The sequence below is a fragment of the Nerophis ophidion genome, linkage group LG04 (genome assembly GCF_033978795.1).
Source record: "Nerophis ophidion isolate RoL-2023_Sa linkage group LG04, RoL_Noph_v1.0, whole genome shotgun sequence".
Taxonomy (NCBI): domain Eukaryota; kingdom Metazoa; phylum Chordata; class Actinopteri; order Syngnathiformes; family Syngnathidae; genus Nerophis; species Nerophis ophidion.
This window is the reverse complement of record NC_084614.1, coordinates 70,234,504-70,257,185: the sequence shown is the minus strand read 5'-3', so window position 1 is coordinate 70,257,185 and position 22,682 is coordinate 70,234,504. Positions and strand designations below refer to the sequence as shown.

Genomic DNA, 22,682 nt, shown 5'->3' with positions numbered 1-22,682 from the left:
TAGCAGCCGCATTTTGTACCAACTGTAATCTTTTAATGCTAGACATGGGGAGACCCGAAAATAATATGTTACAGTAATCGAGACGAGACGTAACAAACGCATGGATAATGATCTCAGCGTCGTTAATGGACAAAATGAAGCGAATTTTAGCGATTCTGTGTGGAGTTTGCATGTTCTCCCCGTGAATGCGTGGGTTCCCCGGGTAGTCCGGCTTCCTCCCACCTCCAAAGACATGCACCTGGGGATAGGTTGATTGGCAACAGTAAATTGGCCCTAGTGTGTGAATGTGAGTGTGAATGTTGTCTGTCTATCTGTGTTGGCCCTGCGATGAGGTGGCGACTTGTCCAGGGTGTACACTGCCTTCCGCCCGATTGTAGTTGAGATAGGTGCCAGCGCCCCCCGCGACCCCAAAAGGGAATAAGTGGTAGAAATGGATGGATGGATATATTATATATAATATTTAATATATGATATATTCTACATTTAAGTGCAGTCAAGGAACATATACATTATACAGTCTGATGGCTGTCGGTATGAAGGACCTCCTGTGTCGTTCCGTGTTGCATTTAGGGAGTCAGAGCCTTCAACTGAACGTGCTCATTCTCTCCGCAAGGTCCGAGTGTAGTAGGTGGGAGGTATTGTCCATAATGGCTAGGAGTTTTGCTAAATCAACTCGTCTCGAAAATTAGGCATAATGTGCTGTAAAAAAAAATCAATCCATCCATTTTAGGAGTCACTTTGCAGAAAAATCGTCTTAACATTTAATTGTAAACAAAAGATACAGCATGTCATCTCAAGGCAAAAAAAAATAAATGCCTTTTTTGTCTGATTTTGTGTTAAACACAACAAAGCATACATTTTACACATACATCACTTTTTAAAAAAAAATGTTGGTACAGCATTACATAAAAAAATAAAACAGCAGAGATGTCGATTCCCAAAAAATGATTATGAGGATAAGTCGGATTTCCAATCATATATGAAGATATACAACATTCTAAACAGCTTTGATCGGTTACAAAATCGGATGAAGACAGAAAAAAAACAAAAAACATCATAGTTTAACAGTAAATAAGCAGTAAAAAAAAAAAAGTCCATTCCCCACTGTATCGCATTAACCAAAAGTTCCAAAAAGAATACAATTTTAGTTTCTACCACTTTGTTTGTGAATGTGGTAGAAAAAGGGGCAAATAATGGCAGTAAAAAAAAAAGATATCCAGGGGTTTTAGCATGATTTAAAGGAGAATAAAACCTACCGAAAAAACGGAAAAAAGTGGCATTAAAAAAAGTGAAGTGAATTATATTTATGTAGTGCTTTTTCTCTAGTGCAGTGGTTCTTAACCTGGGTTCGATCGAACCCTAGGGATTCGGTGAGTCGACCTCAGGGGTTCGGCGGAGGTCAAAACACACCAGACTCATCGTGCAAATAAAATGTTCTCCCTGTCGGTGTATTAGGATAGGGCAACAGCTGACTGATTTGCAGGTGTGTAATTTGTTGTGAGTTTATGCACTGTGTTGGTTTTGTTGTTTGAACAAACCATTTTGTGCACCAGTAAAAAAAAACATTGTAACACTTTAGTATCGAGAACATATTCACCATTAATTAGTTGCTTATAAACATGCAAATTAGTAAAATATTTGCTCCTAACTATTAAGTACTTACTAATGCCTTATTCGGCATGACGTTATTAATACCCTAACCCTAACCAAATAACTCTAAATTAAGTCTTTGTTACTTTGAATATGTTCCACATAATAAAGTGGTACCAAAACATATAACTTTGTCTTGAATTTGAAAATAAAAAAAACATTTTATTTTTTGGTGAATGCGCATATGAAACTGGTGGGGTTCGGTACCGCCAACAAGGTTAAGAACCACTGCTCTAGTGACTCAAAGCGCTTTTACAGAGTGAAACCCAATATCTAAGTTACGTTTAAACCAGTGTGAATGGCACTGGGAGCAGGTGGGTAAAGTGTCTTGCCCAAGGACACAATGGCAGTGACTAGCATGGCGGAAGGGGGGATTGAACCTGGAGCCCTCAAGTTGCTGGCACAGCCACTCTACCAACCGGCAAATAATTTAAAAGAGTCCAGATTAAAGAACACATGCGACACCGTAAACAGTTTAGAAGAGTAGAATATAAAATGGTATAAATAGAAAATAATTTGGTGTAACATAAGCTCCACATAGCAGTTCAGTAACATCTCTGATTTGATGGCGCACGACAATCTATCAGTAGTCCTTCTAGAATTGTTTTTGTAACAACAATGTCACTGTGGCCTTTATCCACATACCACAACCACTCTGCTGACCTCCAGCTGCCTTTCTTAGAACAGAAAGTCTTCTTCTGTGGTCACAGGGCGGCGACTACCATCAATCCGCAGTTTCTCGGCACGCCGTCTCCGTTTACCGGCAGCAGGCGGTCCGAGGCGCTCTGAGCCTCCTGGTCTGAAGGGTCCACGGTGTCGGGCTCAGGCTGAGGGGCGTAGGTGGGGATGGCGTTGAACGTGACGAAACCCACCATGATGAAGAGGAACGCCATGATGTACAGCCCCGAGAACTGGATGGGGCATCGATGACAACAACAACCATCAAAATAATAACAGTTGTATTTTACACACTCAAAATCCCTTTAAAAAAAAAAGACCAAAAATATAGCATTCTATCAATACATCTAACTACGGCTTGTACAAACCCCGTTTCCATATGAATTGGTAAATTGTGTTATATGTAAATAAAAATGGAATACGGTGATTTGCAAATCCCTTTCAACCCATATTCAATTGAATGCACTACAAAGACAACATATTTGATGTTCAAACTCATAATTTTTTTTTTTTGCAAATAACAATTAACTTAGAATTTCATGGCTGCAACACGTGCCAAAGTAGTTGGGAAAGGGCATGTTCACCACTGTGTTACATCACCTTTTCTTTTAACAACACTCAATAAACGTTTGGGAACTGAAGAAACTAATTGTTGAAGCTTTGAAAGTGGAATTCTTTCCCATTCTTGTTTTAAGTACAGCTTCAGTCGTTCAACAGTCTGGGGTCTCCGCTGTCGTATTTTACGCTTCATCATGGGCCACACATTTTTGATGGGACACAGGTCTGGACTGCAGGTGGGCCAGGAAAGTACCCGCACTCTTTTTTTACGAAGCCACGCTGTTTTAACACCTGCTGAATGTGGCTTGGCATTGTCTTGCTGAAATAAGCAGGGGCGTCCAAGAAAAAGATGGCACTTAGATGGCAGCATATGTTGTTCCAAAACCTGTATGTACCTTTCAGCATTCATGGTGCCTTCACAGATGTGTAAGTTACCCATGCCGTGGGCACTAATGCACCCCCATACCATCACAGATGCTGGCTTTTGAACTTTGCGTCGATTACAGTCTGGATGATTCGCTTCCCCTTTGGTCCGGATGACACGATGTCGAATATTTCCGAAAACAATTTGAAATGTGGACTTGTCGGACCACAGAACACTTTTCCACTTTGCATCAGTCCATCTTAGATGATCTCGGGCCCAGAGAAGCCGGCATAGTAGAGCTTTAACTTGCACTTACAGATGTAGCGAAAAACTTTATTTAGTGACAGTGGTTTTCTGAAGTGTTCCTGAGCCCATGTGGTGATATCTTTTAGAGATTGATGTCGATTTTTTATACAGTGCCGTTCGAGGGATCGAAGATCACGGTCATTCAATTTTGGTTTCCGGCCATGCCGCTTAAGTTGACTGATTTCGCCGGATTTTCTGAACGTTTGGATGATATTATGGACCATATATGTTGAAATCCCAAAATTTCTTGCAATTGCATTTTGAGAAACGTTGTTCTTAAACTGTTTGACTATTTGCTCACGCGGTTGTGAACAAAAAGGTGTACCACGCCTCATCCTTTCTTGTGAAAGACTGAGCATTTTTTGGGAAGCTGTTTTTATACCCAATCATGGCACCCACCTGTGGGATGTTCCAAGTAAGTGTTTAATGCGCATTCCTCAACTTTATCAGTATTTATTGCCACCTTTCCCAACTTCTTTGTCACGTGTTGCTGGCACCAAATTGTAAAGTTAATGATTATTTGCAAAAAAAAAATGTTTACCAGTTTGAACATCAAATATGTCGTTTTTGTGGCACATTCAACTGAATAAGGGTTGAAAATGATTTGCGAATCATTGTATTCTGTTAATATTTACATCTAACACAATTTCCCAACTCATATGGAAACAGGGTTTGTACTTCACAATGAAAACACATTAAAAAAAATGTTATAATACATAATTGTTCATTTTTTCATATCCAAAAAAGAGTGGGAGGAAGTGAAACTTATTTACTCCCAACCATTTATTTTTTATTTTTTTACAATGCTTAGAGTCCTGATGTTGCCATCATTACTGATGAAAAGCAGTCCAAAAATCTAATTACAATTCAAATGTGTAATCTTTAATATTCAAATAATTATAATATCCAAGAAGCCAATGATAGCAAATCCCATATTTATAAATTAAACACCTGGCTTTCTAATCATCATTATATACAATGATTAATTTCCCGGTGTAATTGCAATACATTATCAATATATTTTACTCACCCATAAACATTATTATTATTTCTTTCTACATTTGAACACCTGTAATGGTCCTGCCCACTGTTTCCATGGCAACACGGGGCCGACGACTGGGCAGCAATACACAGCAGAGAACGGAGTGCACAACTCTACATAATGAGTCCATAAAAAGATAACTATTAACATATCAGTAAGTGGACCCCGAGTGAAGTTTTATAAATTGGTTACTAATACTTTTTCAAGTCCTAATAACATGTGAGCCCAGCATGGTAAAAAAAAGAACAGAGAAATTGAAAAATATCAGGGATCAATAGGGGGGAGCCTTTGTCGTACCACTACAGTTTGAGAATTACTGGCCTAGAAGAATGGCGTCATTCCACTAAATAGAGGACATCTGGGATCCCTTTTAAAAGCCATCAGATATTAGGCAAGATTAGGCCTTCAATGTATACAGTGGGGAAAAAAAGTATTTAGTCATCCACCGATTGTGCAAGATCTCCCACTTAAAATGATGACGGAGGTCTGTAATTTTCATCATAGGTACACTTCAACTGTGTGAGACAGAATGTGAAAAAAAAATCCAGGACTGGCTTAAGCAGGGGGACACGTTTGCACGGCAGGATTTGATTCCCTGTCGGCGTACTGTGTTACTGATGGTAACCTTTGTTACTTTGGTCCCAGCTCTCTGCAGGTCATTCACCAGGTCCCCCCGTGTGGTTCTGGGATTTTTTCTCACCGTTCTCATGATCATTTTGACCCCACGGGATGAGATCTTGCGTGGAGCCCCAGATCGAGGGAGATTATCAGTGGTCTTGTATGTCTTCCATTTTCTGATAATTGCTCCCACAGTTGACTTTTTCACACCGAGCTGCTTGCCTATTGTAGATTCACTCTTCCCAGTCTGGTGCATGTCTACAATTCTTTTCCTGGTGTTCTTCGACAGCTCTTTGGTCTTGGCCATAGTGGAGTTTGGATTCTGACTGTTTGAGGCTGTGGACAGGTGTCTTTTATACAGATAACAAGTGCCATTAATACAGGTAACGAGTGGAGGACAGAAGTGCTTCTTGAAGAAGAAGTTACAAGTCTGTGAGAGCCAGAGATCTTCCTTGTTTGAAGTGACCAAATACTTATTTTCCACAATAATTTACAAATAAATTCTTTAAAATTCCTACCATGTGAATTCTTGGATTTTTTTTTCACATTCTGTCTCTCACAGTTGAAGTGTACCTATGATGAAAATTACAGACCTCTGTCATCATTTTAAGTAGGAGAACTTGCACAATTGATGGCTGACTAAATACTTTTATGCCCCATTGTACATTTTTTTTTTTCAAGTATGTGGCCTCTTTAAAATGGGATTTAGAGTTTGGCTTGCGATTGGCAAAAATAGTCCACACACTAATTCCAAATCATCAAAAAGTACTTTCAAAATGTTTTATATGCAGTAACTTTAACAGTGTGTAATAAAAACATTTCGATGACGAAAATGTTCACATTTGAAAAGCACTTTATCTAATATGCAAGGCAGACAGCGAGTTGTTTTGTGACGAGCATACACAAGTGCGCCACTCACCGTGTAGTGGAAGAGGAAGATGCCACAAAATAGGCTGAAGAGGGCGGCGGTGAGCAGCGAGAGGTTGACGGCGGTGGCGCTGGTCCGCTTCACCACCACGGGCATGAAGCTGTACAGTGCGAACATGCAAAGCACGTACGCCACAAACAGCATGGCTACACAACAAAAACAACAACACACGGGTTAGCGACAGTCATAACACGTGGTTAACAGAATGTGTAAAGTAATGACATTGCCTTACCAACGTGAAAGTTCCATTTGATTTCCTTGACAGCACTGATTTCAAGCGCAGCTCTGCAAACGACCACATATTTAAACATGAGGAAATGAATTAAAATACAAGCTGTAAAAATAGACCAGTCCCATTATGCAAAACCCACATTTCTTGGTACCTGTTTGTGTATTTGGGATCCCCATATGAAGCGAAAATGTGGATTCCAACCATTATAAAAACAGTTTTTTCTCTTTCCAGACAAGGTGTTTTTCATTTGCCCTGACTTGTGACCACAGCACATATCTCCAAACATGGTAGAAGTTTACTTAAAAGAGCTTTGGGGGATTCTGCAATTATAGTGTGAAGTTGGGGTCAATAACTTCTTTATTTTTCTGAATCCTCTTGTCGTGGGGCAGACTCCCTCGTACATGCACATGTATAAAAATCTGTGCACACGTGGGCCAGACTATTAAAATCATGGTATAAAACGAAAAAAAATAAAGACAACTTCAGATTGTTTTGTTTGTCTTACTTTGGCCAAAAATAGAACAAACACATTCTGAAAATATTACAAAAAAATATAGAAAAAACTACCTGCAGCGGTAAAGTTTAGATCCATGAAGGAAAGAAGAAAGTGAATGAATGTTTATAACGGAATACATTTACATATGCATAAAAATGTAGTGTCTTTTGTATTATTTTCATAATGAATTAAGGAATGTTTATGACAACTTTTTTTCCAAAACACAATGTCGAATGTGAGATATAACAGGATAATGCATACATTTATCATTTGTTTTCAAAACCGTTACAAAAAAGTGGGACCCCATTTTAAGGTCCCTGGCACCCCATTTGGAAAATTCCTAGCACCAACACTGATGGAGTATTGGTGCGTGCAAAACGGCAGCAGGCGGCTGTGGCCTGCGTGCCGGTTCTAATACTAATGAAATATCATCCCGGGGGCCATAGATAATTCATTTGCGGGCCGACAATGTAAATAGTCATGAAAATAAAGAAAACGCATTGAAAATAGGAAGTGTGTCCAAACTTTTGGCCTGTACTGTACACGCACGCACGCACGCACGCACGCACGCACGCACGCACGCACGCACGCACGCACGCACGCACGCACGCACGCACGCACGCACGCACGCACGCACGCACGCACGCACACACACACACACACACACACACACACACACACACACACACACACACACACACACACACACACACACACACACACACACACACACACACACACACACACACACACACACACACACACACACACACACACCACCTGTAGTTGCAGGGTGTGTGTCTAATTAATGGCGGAACAAAACAACAACATCTGTGCCTGTAAACAATTGTACAATATACTCTATAGGGTTGTCCCGATCCGATATTTGGATCGGACTGGCCGCCGATATTTGCCAAAAAATGCCTATCGGCAAGGCATGGGAAAATGCCGATCCAGATCCAGTTTTTTTTTACAAAATCCGATCCGTCTTTTCCAACGCACCGATTTGAGTAATACATTCCACTCTTCTGCTGCTCCTTACGCTCCGTTCCGCATTTTCCAGCACACCTTCAACACATCCAAAGGTCTTTGTTCTAACCCTTAAAACGGCGATGTGAATTAAAAGTTACGGTAAAAATGTCAGCTGTGTGGGAATATTTTACCCTACAAAACGAAACAGATGAAGAGGTGGAGTGCAAAACATGCCACAATAAAGTCAAGCGTAGTGGTAAAGTTGTAAGAAATTTGAATGACTCTTGCGAGTGAGAGGCTTTTTAGCACTCATCATAAATGAACACAGGAGCAGGCTGACACCTGAGCATCTTGAAGTGCTCGTCTTTGTTAGAAAAAATCTCCCTGTCATGCTTGGACTTCAATTGTTTGCCCCCCTTGACTGGGGCAAACAATTGAAAGGAGTGTGTAGATATTTTTTTTATTTTTTAAGTTAACACTTGTTCAAGAGCAAGTATTGATGCTGAGTTATAGACATTTTATCCCACTCAGGTTGTTTGTGTGTTTTGCTTTTTTTTAAATAATGTTTACAGCATTATTTGCACTTTATACTGTTCAGTCTTTTACTGTTTCATGATGTCATTTATGTTTGTCATGTATAATTTTTTCTACTTTGTGTGTATCCTTGAATACCAATTGTGTATTATTCAAACTCACCTAATTCAGCTCGCTAGTTGTTATCAAGAGTAATAAAACCCTTTTCAACATGAATATGACAACTAAGTAGGCTAAATAACTTTCAACTTTAATACATGCTCAGATAGGCCAGTATCGGCCAGTATCTGTATCGGATCGGAAGTGCAAAAACTATATCGGTATCGGATCGGAAGTGCAAAAACCTGGATCGGGACATTCCTAATACTCTCTTTAAATCTCATTGGATGTTGCAGGTGTACCAAACAAGTGACAACTTACAGTTGGATTCCACTGATGATCGTCCCAAAGAAGCCGATCATGCCCAAGAATTCCACCCGGCTCAGGTTCTTCACAGTGAACTCCTGGCATATGTTGGACACGGCGTAGAGGACGGCGCTGATCAGGACCAAGCTGTCACCCAGCACCACATCACTGGCTGCATTGTGAACAGGGACAACAAGAATGACGCGGGAGAAGACGGAGGAGGGACGCTGAAGCCGAGCCACAAAAGTGTCCTTACTGGAACCCTGGTCTCTCCCTGACAGGATGTCGGCACCGACCATGGCGGCCACGCCCAGCAGGCACACAGTGACGGCGATGAAGTGGAGCAACTTGTAGCGGGTCTTCAGGAGGAACCAGGACAGGAGCATCAGCACCGGCACGACAAAGCAGTTCAGCAGCTGGAACACAGGTTGTGTTAAAATGTTATCGCACAACTGCAGAGCGGTGCATTTATTTATTAGAGGTAAAGCCTTTAGCATTCAACAGCATTCAACACCATCATCCCGCAGCATTTAGTGAGCAAACTGGCCTCCCTTGGATTCAGTACCCCCCATGCAACTGGCTGCTTGACTTCCTCACAGACAGACCCCAGTCTGTGAGAGTGGGTAACAACACCTCCAGTGCCATCTCCCTGAGCACCGGCTCCCCCCAGGGCTGCGTCCTGAGTCCGCTGCCGTTCACGTCGATGACTCATGACTGCTGCGCCAGGTCCACTACTAACCACATTGTGAAGTATGCGGACGACACGACAGTAGTGGGCCTCATCCGTGACAATAACGACATGGACTACAGGGAGGAGGTGAATTATCTGGTTGACTGGTGCAGAACCAACAACCTGGTCCTGAATGTCAAAAAGACCAAGGAGATCATCGTTGACTTCAGGAAGCAAAAGTCCAGCCACGCTCCACTCTACATCAACGGCACAGCGGTGGAGATGGTAAGCAGATCACTGACAATATAACCTGGTCCCTACACAACGGAGCTCTTGTAAAAAGAGCTCAGCAGCGCATGCACTTTTTGCGTCGGATGAAAAGATCACAGTTCCCTCCCCCAATTCTCAGCACATTCTACAGAGGCACTATAGAGAGCCTGCTGACCAACAGCATCTCTGTCTGGACTGGAGCCTGCAATGCCTCAGACTGGAAGTCTCTCCAGAGAGTGGTGAGGATGGCGGAAAAGATTATCAGGACCCCTCTTCCTCCTATCCAGGAGATTGCAAAAAGCCGCTGCCTGACCAGGGCTCAGACAATCTTCAAAGTCTCCTCCCACCCCCACCAAGGACTGTTTTCACTGCTGGACTCTAGGAAACGGTTCCGCAGCCTCCGTAGCAGAACCTCCAGGTTCTGTAACAGCTCCTTCCCAAAGGCCGTAAGACTCTTGAACGCATCATAATTAAATTATCCCCTCAACTCCCCCCAAAATGGATTAACTCACTGGAATAAAAAAGACGATATAACATACATCCATAAACATGGACGCATGTGGAAAAAGTGCGATGTATTTATCTGTACAGTAATCTATTTGTTTATATCTGCACCTTATTGCTTTTTTGTTTTATCCTGCACTACAAAGAGCTAATGCAACAGAATTTTGTTCTTATTTGTACTGTAAAGTTCAAATTCGAATGACAATAAAAAGGAAGTCTAAGTCCAAGTCTAGTGGAGAGGAGGCTTTCAGATATCCAAATGAACTCAGGATAACATAATAGGGGTATTCCGATTCGATATTGACATTGTATGTCAGATATCAGCAAAAAAATAAGCATCTTGCATCTAAAATCTCCGACATAAGCTCAGATACATGCAGTCCTGCATCGCGTTCACTTGTGGAAAGCTTGACAGCCAATTAACACCGACAGTAAATGTCCTCCAATAAACACACAAGGTTGGTCTTTACTTGTATTTTAGTGACAATTTAGAAAAAGTTAACATGGTAAACTATAGGCTATAGACCAGGGGTGCCCATTACGTCGATCGCGAGCTACCAGTCGACCGCGGGGGGTGTGTCAGTCGATCTCCAGCCAGGCTTTTAAAAAAAATAGACTTAAAAATTAGTGATCATCAATCTTCACCAAGACGTCACTTAAATGACATTCACGGTACCGAAGGGTCTTGTGAGATGACGCTGGCTGCTGCAAGATCATTATTATGAAAATATGACCGAGAGGAAGGCGAGAAACACTTTTTATTTCAACGGACTCTCGCGCCGTACCTTCCGTCAAAACTCTAAAGGCCGACTGCGCATTTCCTATCTTCACAATAAAAGCCCTGCTCCATGTTGCCTGCGCTAACTAAATACAGAGTCTCGGAAAACTGGCGTGCACAAGCGATCCCTCAGAAAGCTGGCGTGCACATCACTTGTGCACGCCAGCTTTCCGAGACTCTTATTTTGTTAGCGCAGGCAGCATGAAGCAGGGCTTTTATTGTGAAAATAGGAAATGTGCAGTCGGCCTTTAGAGTTTTGACGGAAGGGACGGCGCGAAAGTCTGTTGAAATAAAAAGTGTTTCTCGCCTTCCTCTCTGTCATTTCTTCATTATAATGAACTGGCAGCAGCCAGCGTCATCTCACAAGACCCTCGGAGGCCGTGAATGTCAATCAAGCAAGCTACGGAATTTGCCGCCAATGTTTTTCTTGTAAAGTGTATGGAAGCTGGATGAACTAGATGCCAAAAACCAACCACTTTCATGTGGTATTGTACAGAAAGGACAACTTTTTTTCTCCTCCATTTGAAAATGTGGGCGTTATCATCATTACTGTCTGATTCCAATCAATGCAAGTCATCAGAATCAGGTAATACACCAACTTATATTCTTGTCTTTGTGAAAGAAAGACATCTATATGTGTTACACATGCTTGTATTATCATTAAACACATTTAATTTGTTTATAAAAATGTCTCTTTCATAAATAAATTAATATAAATGATATATATAAATGAGGTAGATCCCCTCGAGTTGGTCAATTGAAAAGTAACTCGCCTGCAGAAAAAGTGTGGGCACCCCTGCTATAGACTATAGCACACAACAAAATCTCAATGACATGTATGACTTAAGTGTTATTATGACAATAACAATAAAGGAATTGATTGATTGAACTTAGATATAGGTAATAAGTGTCCTTCATTAAACAACATCTCAGTTTTAAAAAAAAGTATCAATATAATCAGGTATCAAATAATTATAGTTACATCTTACTTACATATACAATGTCTCCAAGGATAGAAGCATATTAGAAAGTGTCCAGTAACAAAAGTGTCCGCATTATTCAACTTATTAGCCTAACTTAATGAATTATTAGATGAGTGTTTTTCATACCTTGTGTTAGTGTTTTTCATATTGACTATCATTCTCTGAGTAATTTCACTTGATCAAACAGTTTCTAACATTCCACCCCACAAAATAAAAGTATTACAGATTCTTGCTAATATCGTATCCAGTCCCCTAGACAAGGCTCCGATATCGGTTTAGTGTCCAAAGTGAAAAAGTTATATCAGCACCCTCCTAATACTAATATTTTATACTATGGTTAAAAGTGTTTTTCTCATACCTGGATGCTGGTCAGCGTGGTATAGCGGTAGGCCATGACCACAGTGTAGTTTGCCTCCACATCTGCCAGACCCATCAGCAGATACTTCCACCACTTGGTCTTCAACACCTGAAAGATGTTGCGATTCCCTGTCGACGCAAACAATGACATATAACGTTAATGACCTTTACATGTTGGGGCAGATTTAGTCATCTACTTTCTTTTTCAATTCAACGTCTATTTAGAGCAAAGTGGGGCAGTGACGCACCACATCCAAGATATAACCATGCCGCAAATCATTACAAAAAGCATTACGGCCGTCTGCAGGACTTAAAGGCCTACTGAAACCCACTACTACCCACCACGCAGTCTGATAGTTTATATATCAATGATGAAATATTAACATTGCAACACATGCCAATACAGCCTTATTAGTTTACTAAATTACAATTTAAAATTTCCCGCAAAGTGTCGTGTTGAAAACGTTGCGGTATGATGACTTGTATGATTACGCGTGCGTTTGACGTCTCGGGTTGTAGCGGACATTATTTTCCAGCCCGATCCAAGCTATAAGTAGTCTGCTTTAATCGCATAATTAAACAGTATTCGGGACATCTGTGTTGCTGAATCTTTTGCAATTTGTTCAATTAATAAAGGAGAAGTCAAAGTAGAAAGATGGAGGTGGGAAGATTTTAGCTTTTAGCCACACGAACACAGTCGGTGTTTCCTTGTTTAAAATTCCCGAAGATGAAGCTTTACTATGGTTCAGAGCAGTCAAGCGAACATGGTTCCCGACCAAATGTCAACCGGCAGTTTTCAGTGAGAAAATTGTGGTAATAAGTCAGCTCTTACCGGAGACATCAGCGGAGCTTCTGTCTTGCTGCTGCTGCATGACTTCCCTCAGAGACTCTGGCGTCAACACACCCGTAGCCACAGCCCTTCGACTTTGAGGTACTTTATAATCTCACTAAAAGACTAGTAACACAATAGGCAGATAAGGGATTTTCCAATATTATCCTAGTAAATGTGTCTAACAACATCTGAATCGCTCTCACTGCCCTCGCCTTTTTTTTTTCTAGTCCTTTACTCTAAATTTCCTCATCTACGAATCTTTCATCCTCGCTCAAATTAATGGGGAAATTGTCGCTTTCTCGGTCCGAATCGCTCTAGCTGCTGGTGGCTATGATTGTAAACAATGTGAGGATGTGAGGAGCCCCACAACCCGTGACGTCATGCGCACATCGTCTGCTACTTCCGGTAAAGGCAAGGGTTTTTTATTAGCGACCAAAAGATGTAAACTTTATCGTCGATGTTCTCTACTAAATCCTTTCAGCAAAAGTATGGAAATATCGCAAAATGATCAAGTATGACACATAGAATGGACCTGCTATCCCCGTTTAAATAAGAAGATCTAATTTCAGTAGGCCTTTAAGGGGAACTGCATTCTCTCAACATACGAATTTCCAGCAAAGCGTGTAAAAAAAAAGACATGTTTTTGTACATCCATCCATCCATTTTCTACCGCTTATTCCCTTTTGGGGTCGCGGGGGGCGCTGGCGCCTATCTCAGCTACAATCGGGCGGAAGGCGGGGTACACCCTGGACAAGTCGCCACCTCATCGCAGGGCCAACACAGATAGACAGACAACATTCACACTCACATTCACACACTAGGGACCATTTAGTGTTGCCAATCAACCTATCCCCAGGTGCATGTCTTTGGTGCATGTTTTTGTACATGATGATCAAAATACAGTACATCACTGAATATGAATGTACTCAGTAAAATGTCAAATAATTTTTCATATGGTCAATTCATTTGTTTGAAACTTGAAATATAGTTTTTTTTAATTAATCTAATTACTTTATTTTATGATGTTGTAGCACATTGAAGTGTCAATGCAACATAAATACAATTAAATTATTAAAAAATTTATTAAATACAAATATAGGTTGTGCATATATATATATATATGTATATATATATATATACACATATATATATATATATATATATATATATATATATATATATATATATATATATATATATATATATACTCTATATATATAAAATTATATTCAATTTAATGAAACATTTCATCAACTATTTCATATTTTATTTCATAAATTACCACAGTGGTTCTCAAACGTTTTTCACCAAATACCACCTCAGAAAAAACTTGGCTTTCCAAGAACCACCCTAATGATCAACAATAAAATACAGTAGCTTGGTAGGCTGCTGTGTTCATTAAAAACAAGGCAGTGGTTTTATTTAATAAATATTTTCAATATTTTTTGCCAATTCAACATTACACACAGTTTGAAAACAAAACTGCGTTTGAGTCTTTAATTAAGCGATTTTTTGGCGTACGAGATGGATGTTTTTTTTTTGTTATTTTTTTTAAACACAAAAAAATGTCATAGCAAGGCACAACAATAAATCCTTAAAAATAAAATAAGAAAGCTTAAACACTGGCTGTAATAAAAGCAAACATGTAACCCCCGAGTCAAAACCATAAAACGCAATACATACAAACTCACATGCACTGCAGCACCGAAATATTTAGTTGCTGAATGATGTGCGTTTTTGTGATGTTCTGCGCTGCTTTTGTATTATGATTATACATTTGTAAATATTGATGTAATATATTAGCATATGCTGTAATGCTACAAACTTCATATGCAACACATGTACACATATTATGGCATTGACTGTGATAAATATGTAATTTTGTGCACAGCATTTCTCCCTGACAAATAAACTAAAATCAAAAATGGTCTGGGATACCTTTGTGGGTGCAAAGAATGGTGGTGTAGACGAGCAGCAGCAAGGTGTAGTTGAGGAAGCTCTGCAACATGGGCGTCTGAACACCGGCGATGGCCAGGTACTCACAGCTCACCGCTGTGCCGCAGATCAACAAGGACAAGACCTGGCCCATGACCAGGGTCTTCAGCAGATCCCTGGAGGGAAGGCCAAAAACAGCAGCACGAGAGGATCATTCAAACCACAGATTTTGAATTCAGCACTCCCTCAGAGAAAGTTACAAAGAGATGAGGTTCGTGTTTGCACAACTCACCACGTAAAGGCGCCCCTCAGCTTGGAATTGAACACGACGCAGGTGGCCCTCAGTTTCCCACACATTTTCTCCTCCACTTGGCCCTCCATTGCTTGTCAGCTTTACAAGATTAAAAAGGAGGGAGACAAAGACTTAAGGATATTTTTTTAATTAAGGAGAGCATGGTACCATTTGCAATGGAATGGCTCATGTTTCCAATAACTGTATCATATCAAGTAAGGAAGAATTCACTTTTAGGGGTACAAACCACTTGCGTGTCAGAGATGCTCGATGTTTCTAAAAACGGCCAATTGCAAAAACAGTAATCAAAGATCCTTAATACAGCGGGAGTACTGAGGTGTTTTAGGAACATGGTTCAAAAAACGAAACTTGCTATTAAAGTGAATTACCGTATTTCCTTGAATTGCCGTAGGGCATATAGTATGCGCCTGCCTTGAATTACTGCCGGGTCAAACTCGCTTCGCAAAATAATTAGCGCATGCTTAGTACTACCGGCTGGTCAAACTCGTGACGTCACGAGTGACACTTCCCGTGTCATCATTTTCAAAATGGAGGAGGCTTATTTCAATACCGGTAATTTGAAATCGCATAAATGGAAGAAGATTAAGAGCTATTCAGTAGGATATAAGGTCCAAGTTTACATCAAACTCAAATTTTTACAGCATGCCTTTGGTAAGTGCCAGATTGAGAAGAGGTTTTCAAATAATTAGCGCATGCTTACTTTTACCGCATGCCTTTGGTAAGTGCAGGAGTGAGAAGAGGTTTTAAATTCATTAGCGCCCCGGTGGCTATTCAAGGAAATACGGTATTACTTAATCGCTTGTATTATCTTGTTGTAATTATTATTGAATTTAATTAGAATTTATTAATGGAAAACCCCTGGGGATGCAGAATCTTATTTTCAAGGGGGACCAAAGACATTTAAAATGGACAAAATACGGTACAACACAGGACAAGTTACACAACAAACAATTACAGACAATCATTAAAGACAATTTTTCTCAGATACCTCTCAGCTCACACAACTCTCTCAGAATAACCATTTTTAAAGTAGACTAACATATAATGCAGTACATCTTCTTATTCTATTGTAAATATTGTAAATTCTGAGAGAGTTGTGTGAGCTGAGAGGTATCTGCTCACACAACTCTATAATAACATATAATTCAGTAAATAGGCAGCACGGTGGAACAAGGGTTAGTGCATGTGCCTCACAATATAAGGGTTCGGAGTTCAATCCCGGGTTCAGGATCTTTGTGTAGAGTTTGCATGTTCTCCCCGTGACTGCGTGAGTTCCCTCCGTTTACTACGGCTTCCTCCCACCTCCAAAAAAATGCACCTGGGGATAAATAAATAAATAAATGGGTTGTACTTGTATAGCGCTTTTCTACCTTCAAGGTACTCAAAGCGCTTTGACACTACTTCCACATTTACCCATTCACACACACATTCACACACTGATGGAGGGAGCTGCCATGCAAGGCGCTAACCAGCACCCATCAGGAGCAAGGGCGAAGTGTCTTGCTCAGGACACAACGGACGTGACGAAGTTGGTACTAGGTGGGATTTGAACCAGGGACCCTCGGGTTGCACACGGCCACTCTCCCACTGCGCCACGCCGTCCCTAGGTTGATTGGCAACACTAAATTGGCCCTAGTGTGTGAATGTGAGTGTGAATGTTGTCTGTCTATCTGTGTTGGCCCTGTGATGAGGTGGCGACTTGTCCAGGGTGTAAAAGGCCTTCCGCCCGAATGCAGCCGAGACAGGCTCCAGCACCCCCCGCGACCCCGAAAGGGACAAGTGGTAGAAAATGGATGAATAATGCAATACAAATGTAGAGGCAGGGATTTGTTTCTCACTTGTGACCTGAGGTAGTGGGTGTGGCTACGTGGGTGTGGGCGGAGTGTGCGTGGGGCTGGATGAATAAAACCTGCACCTGCCTTTGAATTTTTTGTCTTGTATGGAGAGAGAGTGAGGTAGGGTGCCCGTTACTTCTGTTAACCGCCAAATGACTGCAAATCCAGCTGCATGTAATGTGTTGTATTTTACTCAAAGCGAAAATAAACCACCTTCAAAACGCCAGTAATGACTTCATGTTGCATGTCAGACAGAGCCCTGCTTTCCACTCTCAATGACTAATTAGTTTCTGATAGTCACACAACAAAAATAATTATTATTGTTTGATTGATTGATTGATTGATTGATTGATTGATTGATTGAAAAGTTGGTTGACATCCTAAAGAATTGAATGCTTTAAAAAGGCAAATGGATGGCACAAAAAGCCAAAAGACTTGTTTCCCATTGTGGTCCATTAAATATGCATCACATTTGACACATTCAACAATAAAATATATACAACCTGTAACATGTATATAAAAAAAAATATGTTTAAAAAAATGGATAAATTATGTACATATACACAGTATACATGCCAGGTGACTTGAAAAACAATATATACGAAAAATGGGGTAGGGGGTACATGACTATGTTTCTCTTTTTATATTCTTATTTTACTGTTATATTTTTATTCTCATTGTTGCTTTTTACTCTTATTGTAATATTTTTCAATTTTGTTTCCACTATAACCCCATTATTTACTTTTTAATGTTTAATTGATCTCAACTCTGTAGACTGCTGCTGGAATTTTAAATTTTCCTGAAGGAACTCTCCTGAAGGAATCAATAAAGTACTAACTTAGTAACTAACTATCTATCTATCTATCTATCCAGAAGTTGACTCCAAGAGTGTGCAAAACAGAATGAGAAAATATATATACACTATAACCACATATATAAACCTGTTTGATGCTTTGTAGAGTTGCTTGGCATCAATTTTGGTTCAGACCAAGTAGAGGTTGAGCTGAGCCAGGATTTTATGGCAGTTTTAACTTAATTGTAACTTTGTTTTTGCCGCCCCCTTTGTCAGGTCGCTCTTGAAAAAGAGATTTTAATCTCAAGGAGTCTTTACCTGGTTAAATAAAGAAGTATTTCTTATACAAATCCCGTTTCCATATGAGTTGGGAAATTGTGTTGGATGTAAACATAAACGGAATACAATGATTTGCAAATCATTTTCAACCCATATTCAATTGAATATGTTACAAAGACAAAATATTTTATGTTCAAACTAATAAAACATTTTTTTTTGCAAATAATCATTAACTTTAGAATTTAATCCCAGCAACACGTGACAAAGAAGTTGGGAAAGGTGGCAATAAATACTGATAAAGTTAGGAATGCTCATCAAACACTTATTTGGAACATCCCACAAGTGTGTAGGCTAATTGAGAACAGGTGGGTGCCATGATTGGGTATAAAAACAGCTTTCCAAAAAATGCTCAGTCTTTCACAAGAAAGGATGGGGCGAGGTACACCCCTTTGTCCACAACTGCGTTAGCAAATAGTCAAACAGTTTAAGAACAACGTTTCTCAAAGTGCAATTGCACAATTTCAACATCTACGGTCCATAATATCATCAAAAGGTTCAGCGAATCTGGAGAAATCACTCCACGTAAGCGGCATGGGCGGAAACCAACATTGAATGACCGTGACCTTCGATCCCTCAGACGGCACTGTATCAAAAATTGACGTCAATCTCTAAAGGATATCACCACATGGGCTCAGGAACACTTCAAAAAACCACTGTCACTAAATACAGTTCGTCGCTACATCTGTAAGTGCAAGTTAAAACTCTACTATGCAAAGCGAAAGCCATTTATAAACAACATCCAGAAACGGCGCCAGCTTTTCTGGGCCCGAGATCATCTAAGATGGACTGATGCAAAGTAGAAAAGGGTTCTGTGGTCTGACGAGTCCCCATTTCAAATGTTTTTTGGAAACTGTGGACATTTGTGTCCTCCAAAGAAAGAGAAAAAGAACAATGCGGATTGTTATAGGCGCAAAGTTAAAAAGCCAGCATCTGTGATGGTATGGGGGTTCATTAGTGCCCAAGGCATGGATAACTTACACACCTGTGAAGGCACCATTAGTGCTGAAAGGTACATACAGGTTTTAGAGCAACATATACTGCCATTCAAGCAACGTTATCATGGACGCCCCTGCTTATTTCAGCAAGACAATGCCACACCACGTGTTACAACAGCATGGCTTCATAGTAAAAGAGGGTGGGTACAAGACTGGCCGGCCTGTAGTCCAGACCTGTGTCTCATTGAAAATTTTGAAGCCTAAAATACGACAACAGAGACCCCAGACTGTTGAACTTAAGCTGTACATCAAACAAGAATGGGAAAGAATTCCACCTGAAAAGCTTTAAAAATGTGTCTACTCAGTTCCCAAACGTTTATTGAGTGTTGTTAAAAGAAAAGGTGATGTAACACAGTGGTGATCATGCCCTTTCCCAACTACTTTGTCACGTGTTGCTGCCATCAAATTCTAAAGTTAATTATTATTTGCACAAAAAAAAATGTTTATCAGTTTCAACATCAAATATGTTGTCTTTGTAGCATATTCAACTGAATATGGGTTGAAAAGGATTTGCAAATCATTGTGAGTGTGAATGTTGTCCGTCTATCTGTGTTGGCCCTGCGATGAGGTGGCGACTTGACCAGGGTGTACCCTGCCTTCCGCCCGATTGTAGCTGAGATAGGCGCCAGCGCCCCCCGCGACCCCGAAAGGGAATAAGCGGTAGGAAATGGATGGATGGATGGATGTATTCCATTTATATTTACATCTAACACAATTTCCCAACTCATATGGAAACGGGGTTTGTAACTCGTCGTCGCCATGTCTCTTCTTCGTTCTTCTGCTTCGTCTCTCTTATGTTTTTGGACATTACTACTTGCCCTAGTTTTAAAGCAATGCATGATGGGAATCCGGACGTTGTGTGTCAGTGAATTAACGTGCCGGCTGGAATAAACACATAGTGAGAAATAGCTCTGTGCCTGCCTACTTTATGGGTTATAGATAAACCTATGGATAAAGGGGACATATATAATATTCTCCTTTTCAGGTGAGAGAGGACGCTAAAGGCAGTGCCTTTAAGGCACGCCCCCAAAATTGTTGTCCGGGTGGAAATCGGGAGAAATTCGGAAAAGTCCCGGGAAAATCGGGAGGGTTGGCAAGTATGCCTACTGCACAGTTTTAAAGGGGAACATTATCACCAGACCTATGTAAGAGTCAATATATACCTTGATGTTGCAGAAAAAAGACCATATGTTTTTTTAAATGATTTCCGAACTCTAAATGGGTGAATTTTGGCGAATTAAACGCCTTTCTATTATTCGCTCTCGGAGCGATGATGTCACAACGTGACGTCACATAGGTAATCAATCCGCCATTTTCTCAAACACATTTCAAACGAGTCGAATCAGGTTGGTTATTTTCGTTTTTTTCGACTGTTTTCCGTACCTTGAAGACGTCATGCCTCGTCGGTGTGTTGTCGGAGGGTGTAACAACACGATCAGGGACGGATTCAAGTTGATTTAGGTGGAGTGTGCATCGATTAGCACGGCATGCTAATCGATGCTAACATGCTGTTTAGGCTAGCTGTATGTAAATATTGCATCGTTATGCCTCATTGGTAGCAATATTTGCATCCAGCCTTTCCCTCCACCCACATTTAATGCCAAACAAACACGTACCAATCGACGGATTTAAGCTGCACCATTCTCAAAAGATGCGAAAGTCCCTTGTTTGGTCTGCACATTATACCGGCGATGCTACGACAGACAAGGCACAGAGATGTGTGGATATCCTGCGACACTCAAAGCAGATGCATTCCCAACGATAAAGTCAACGAAATCACAAAGGTGAGTTTTGTTGATGTTATTGACTTATGTGCTAATCAGACATATTTGGTCGTGGCATGACTGCCAGCTAATCGATGCTAACATGCTATTTAGGCTAGCTGTATGTACATTTGTAGCTATATTTGCATCCAGCCTTTCCCTCCACCCACATTTAATGCCAAACAAACACTTACCAATCAACGGATTTAAGTTGCTCTAGTGGTCTGGTCAAAAGATGCAATCGTTGGTTAGAAGGCGATCACCGAATAGTTTCAATAGCTATTCGCTCAATAGCTTCAGTTTCTTCTTCAATTTCGTTTTCCCTATCAGCCTCCACACTCCAACCATCCGTTTCAATACATGCGTAATCTGTTGAATCGCTTAATCCGCTGAAATCCGAGTCTGAATCCGAGCTAATGTCGCTATATCTTGCTGTGCTATCCGCCATGTTGTTTGTATTGTTATCACTAGATGACGTCACAGGAAAATGGACGGTGGATTTACAGATAGCGAAAATCAGGCACTTTAAACCCTTTTTTCGGGATATTCCATGATGGGTAAAATTTTGAAAAAAACTTGGAAAAATAAAATAAGCCATTGGGAACTGATTTTTATTGGTTTTAACCCTTCTGAAATTGTGATAATGTTCCCCTTTAAAGTGAACCAGCGGGTTCATCTGACGTCATTTCCGGGCTGGATTTGGCCAGCGAGCCGCAGGTTGAATAGCACTGCTCTACAGCAAACTATGAACAGAATCCATATGTTACATTCTGGCACTTTTTAAATACCTTAATAATTATGCATTTTAGTACATCTTGTATTATGAATGAGCACTTATAAAAAATTAAAATAAAATGCCGGCACTGTATGAATAGCAACAACTTAAGATGACAACATTGTGAAAGACAAGATGGTCAAGCAAGCTCACCTTTAAAGTTTTAAATGTAAAACAATGACCTTTCACAATAGTCCAGAAGCTCTATGATCCCGTCCTTGGGCAGCGTGTTGTTTCAAGTTTTATCATGCTGCCACAGCGGAAGAGGCATGTCTCACCTCCTCTTCCTCCTCCTCCTCCCTCGAATATGACGTCCATTGAGACATTTATGTCCAGCAAGGCTATTAAACGCTTCGGTTAATTTGTTTTTTCACCCCCAACTTGTCAGTTTAAGCATTTGTTCGATTAGCTGGCAAGCCTCGCGTTGCTCCCGGTTTGGTGTTAGCACGTATGTGTCACATGGCGATGACGTCACTACTGTCTCGACCAATCAGAATGTTTTGTTGTATTTACGTCACAATTCAGGAAGGCTTTCAAAACAACCGTGCCAAAAGTAAACAATGTGGTAAATAACAAAACAATATTCGACGGAAGCTGATTAAAATGATTAGAATATAACTTTGGATCGGGGGTGACAGCATCACTGACAAATAAATTGAAATTAGATAGCATATGTTAATATCAAATATAAATATAAAATAGAAACACATATATATAAAATTCCTCACTAAATTGACTAGTTTACAAAATCTGCAGT

General features: G+C 40.4%; 1 protein-coding gene across 1 annotated transcript; it reads right to left on the bottom strand.

Annotated features, from left to right (window-relative positions):
• Positions 1-737: 737 nt before the first annotated feature.
• Positions 738-22,391, bottom strand: LOC133551817 (solute carrier family 35 member F2-like). Its single transcript, XM_061898931.1, has 9 exons — positions 22,079-22,391; positions 15,405-15,503; positions 15,116-15,288; positions 12,347-12,474; positions 9,040-9,199; positions 8,799-8,955; positions 6,377-6,429; positions 6,136-6,290; positions 738-2,561 (listed from the first exon to the last, which is right to left on the bottom strand). The coding sequence occupies exons 2-9, from the start codon at positions 15,491-15,493 to the stop codon at positions 2,355-2,357; spliced, it is 1,122 nt and encodes a 373-aa protein (XP_061754915.1). The 5' UTR covers positions 15,494-15,503; positions 22,079-22,391; the 3' UTR covers positions 738-2,354.
• Between the last annotated feature and the right edge of the window lie 291 nt (positions 22,392-22,682).

Bases quoted from the DNA above. Each gene is read 5' to 3' on its own strand.
- LOC133551817 (XM_061898931.1), bottom strand. From the start codon at position 15,493: ATGGAGGGCCAAGTGGAGGAGAAAATGTGTGGGAAACTGAGGGCCACC. The intron at 9,200-12,346 runs GTATGAGAAAAA...CCTGTGTTCCAG, and splicing joins CCACGCTGACCAGCATCCAG to CTGCTGAACTGCTTTGTCGT. The intron at 6,291-6,376 runs GTAAGGCAATGT...TTTGTTGTGTAG, and splicing joins CAAATGGAACTTTCACGTTG to CCATGCTGTTTGTGGCGTAC.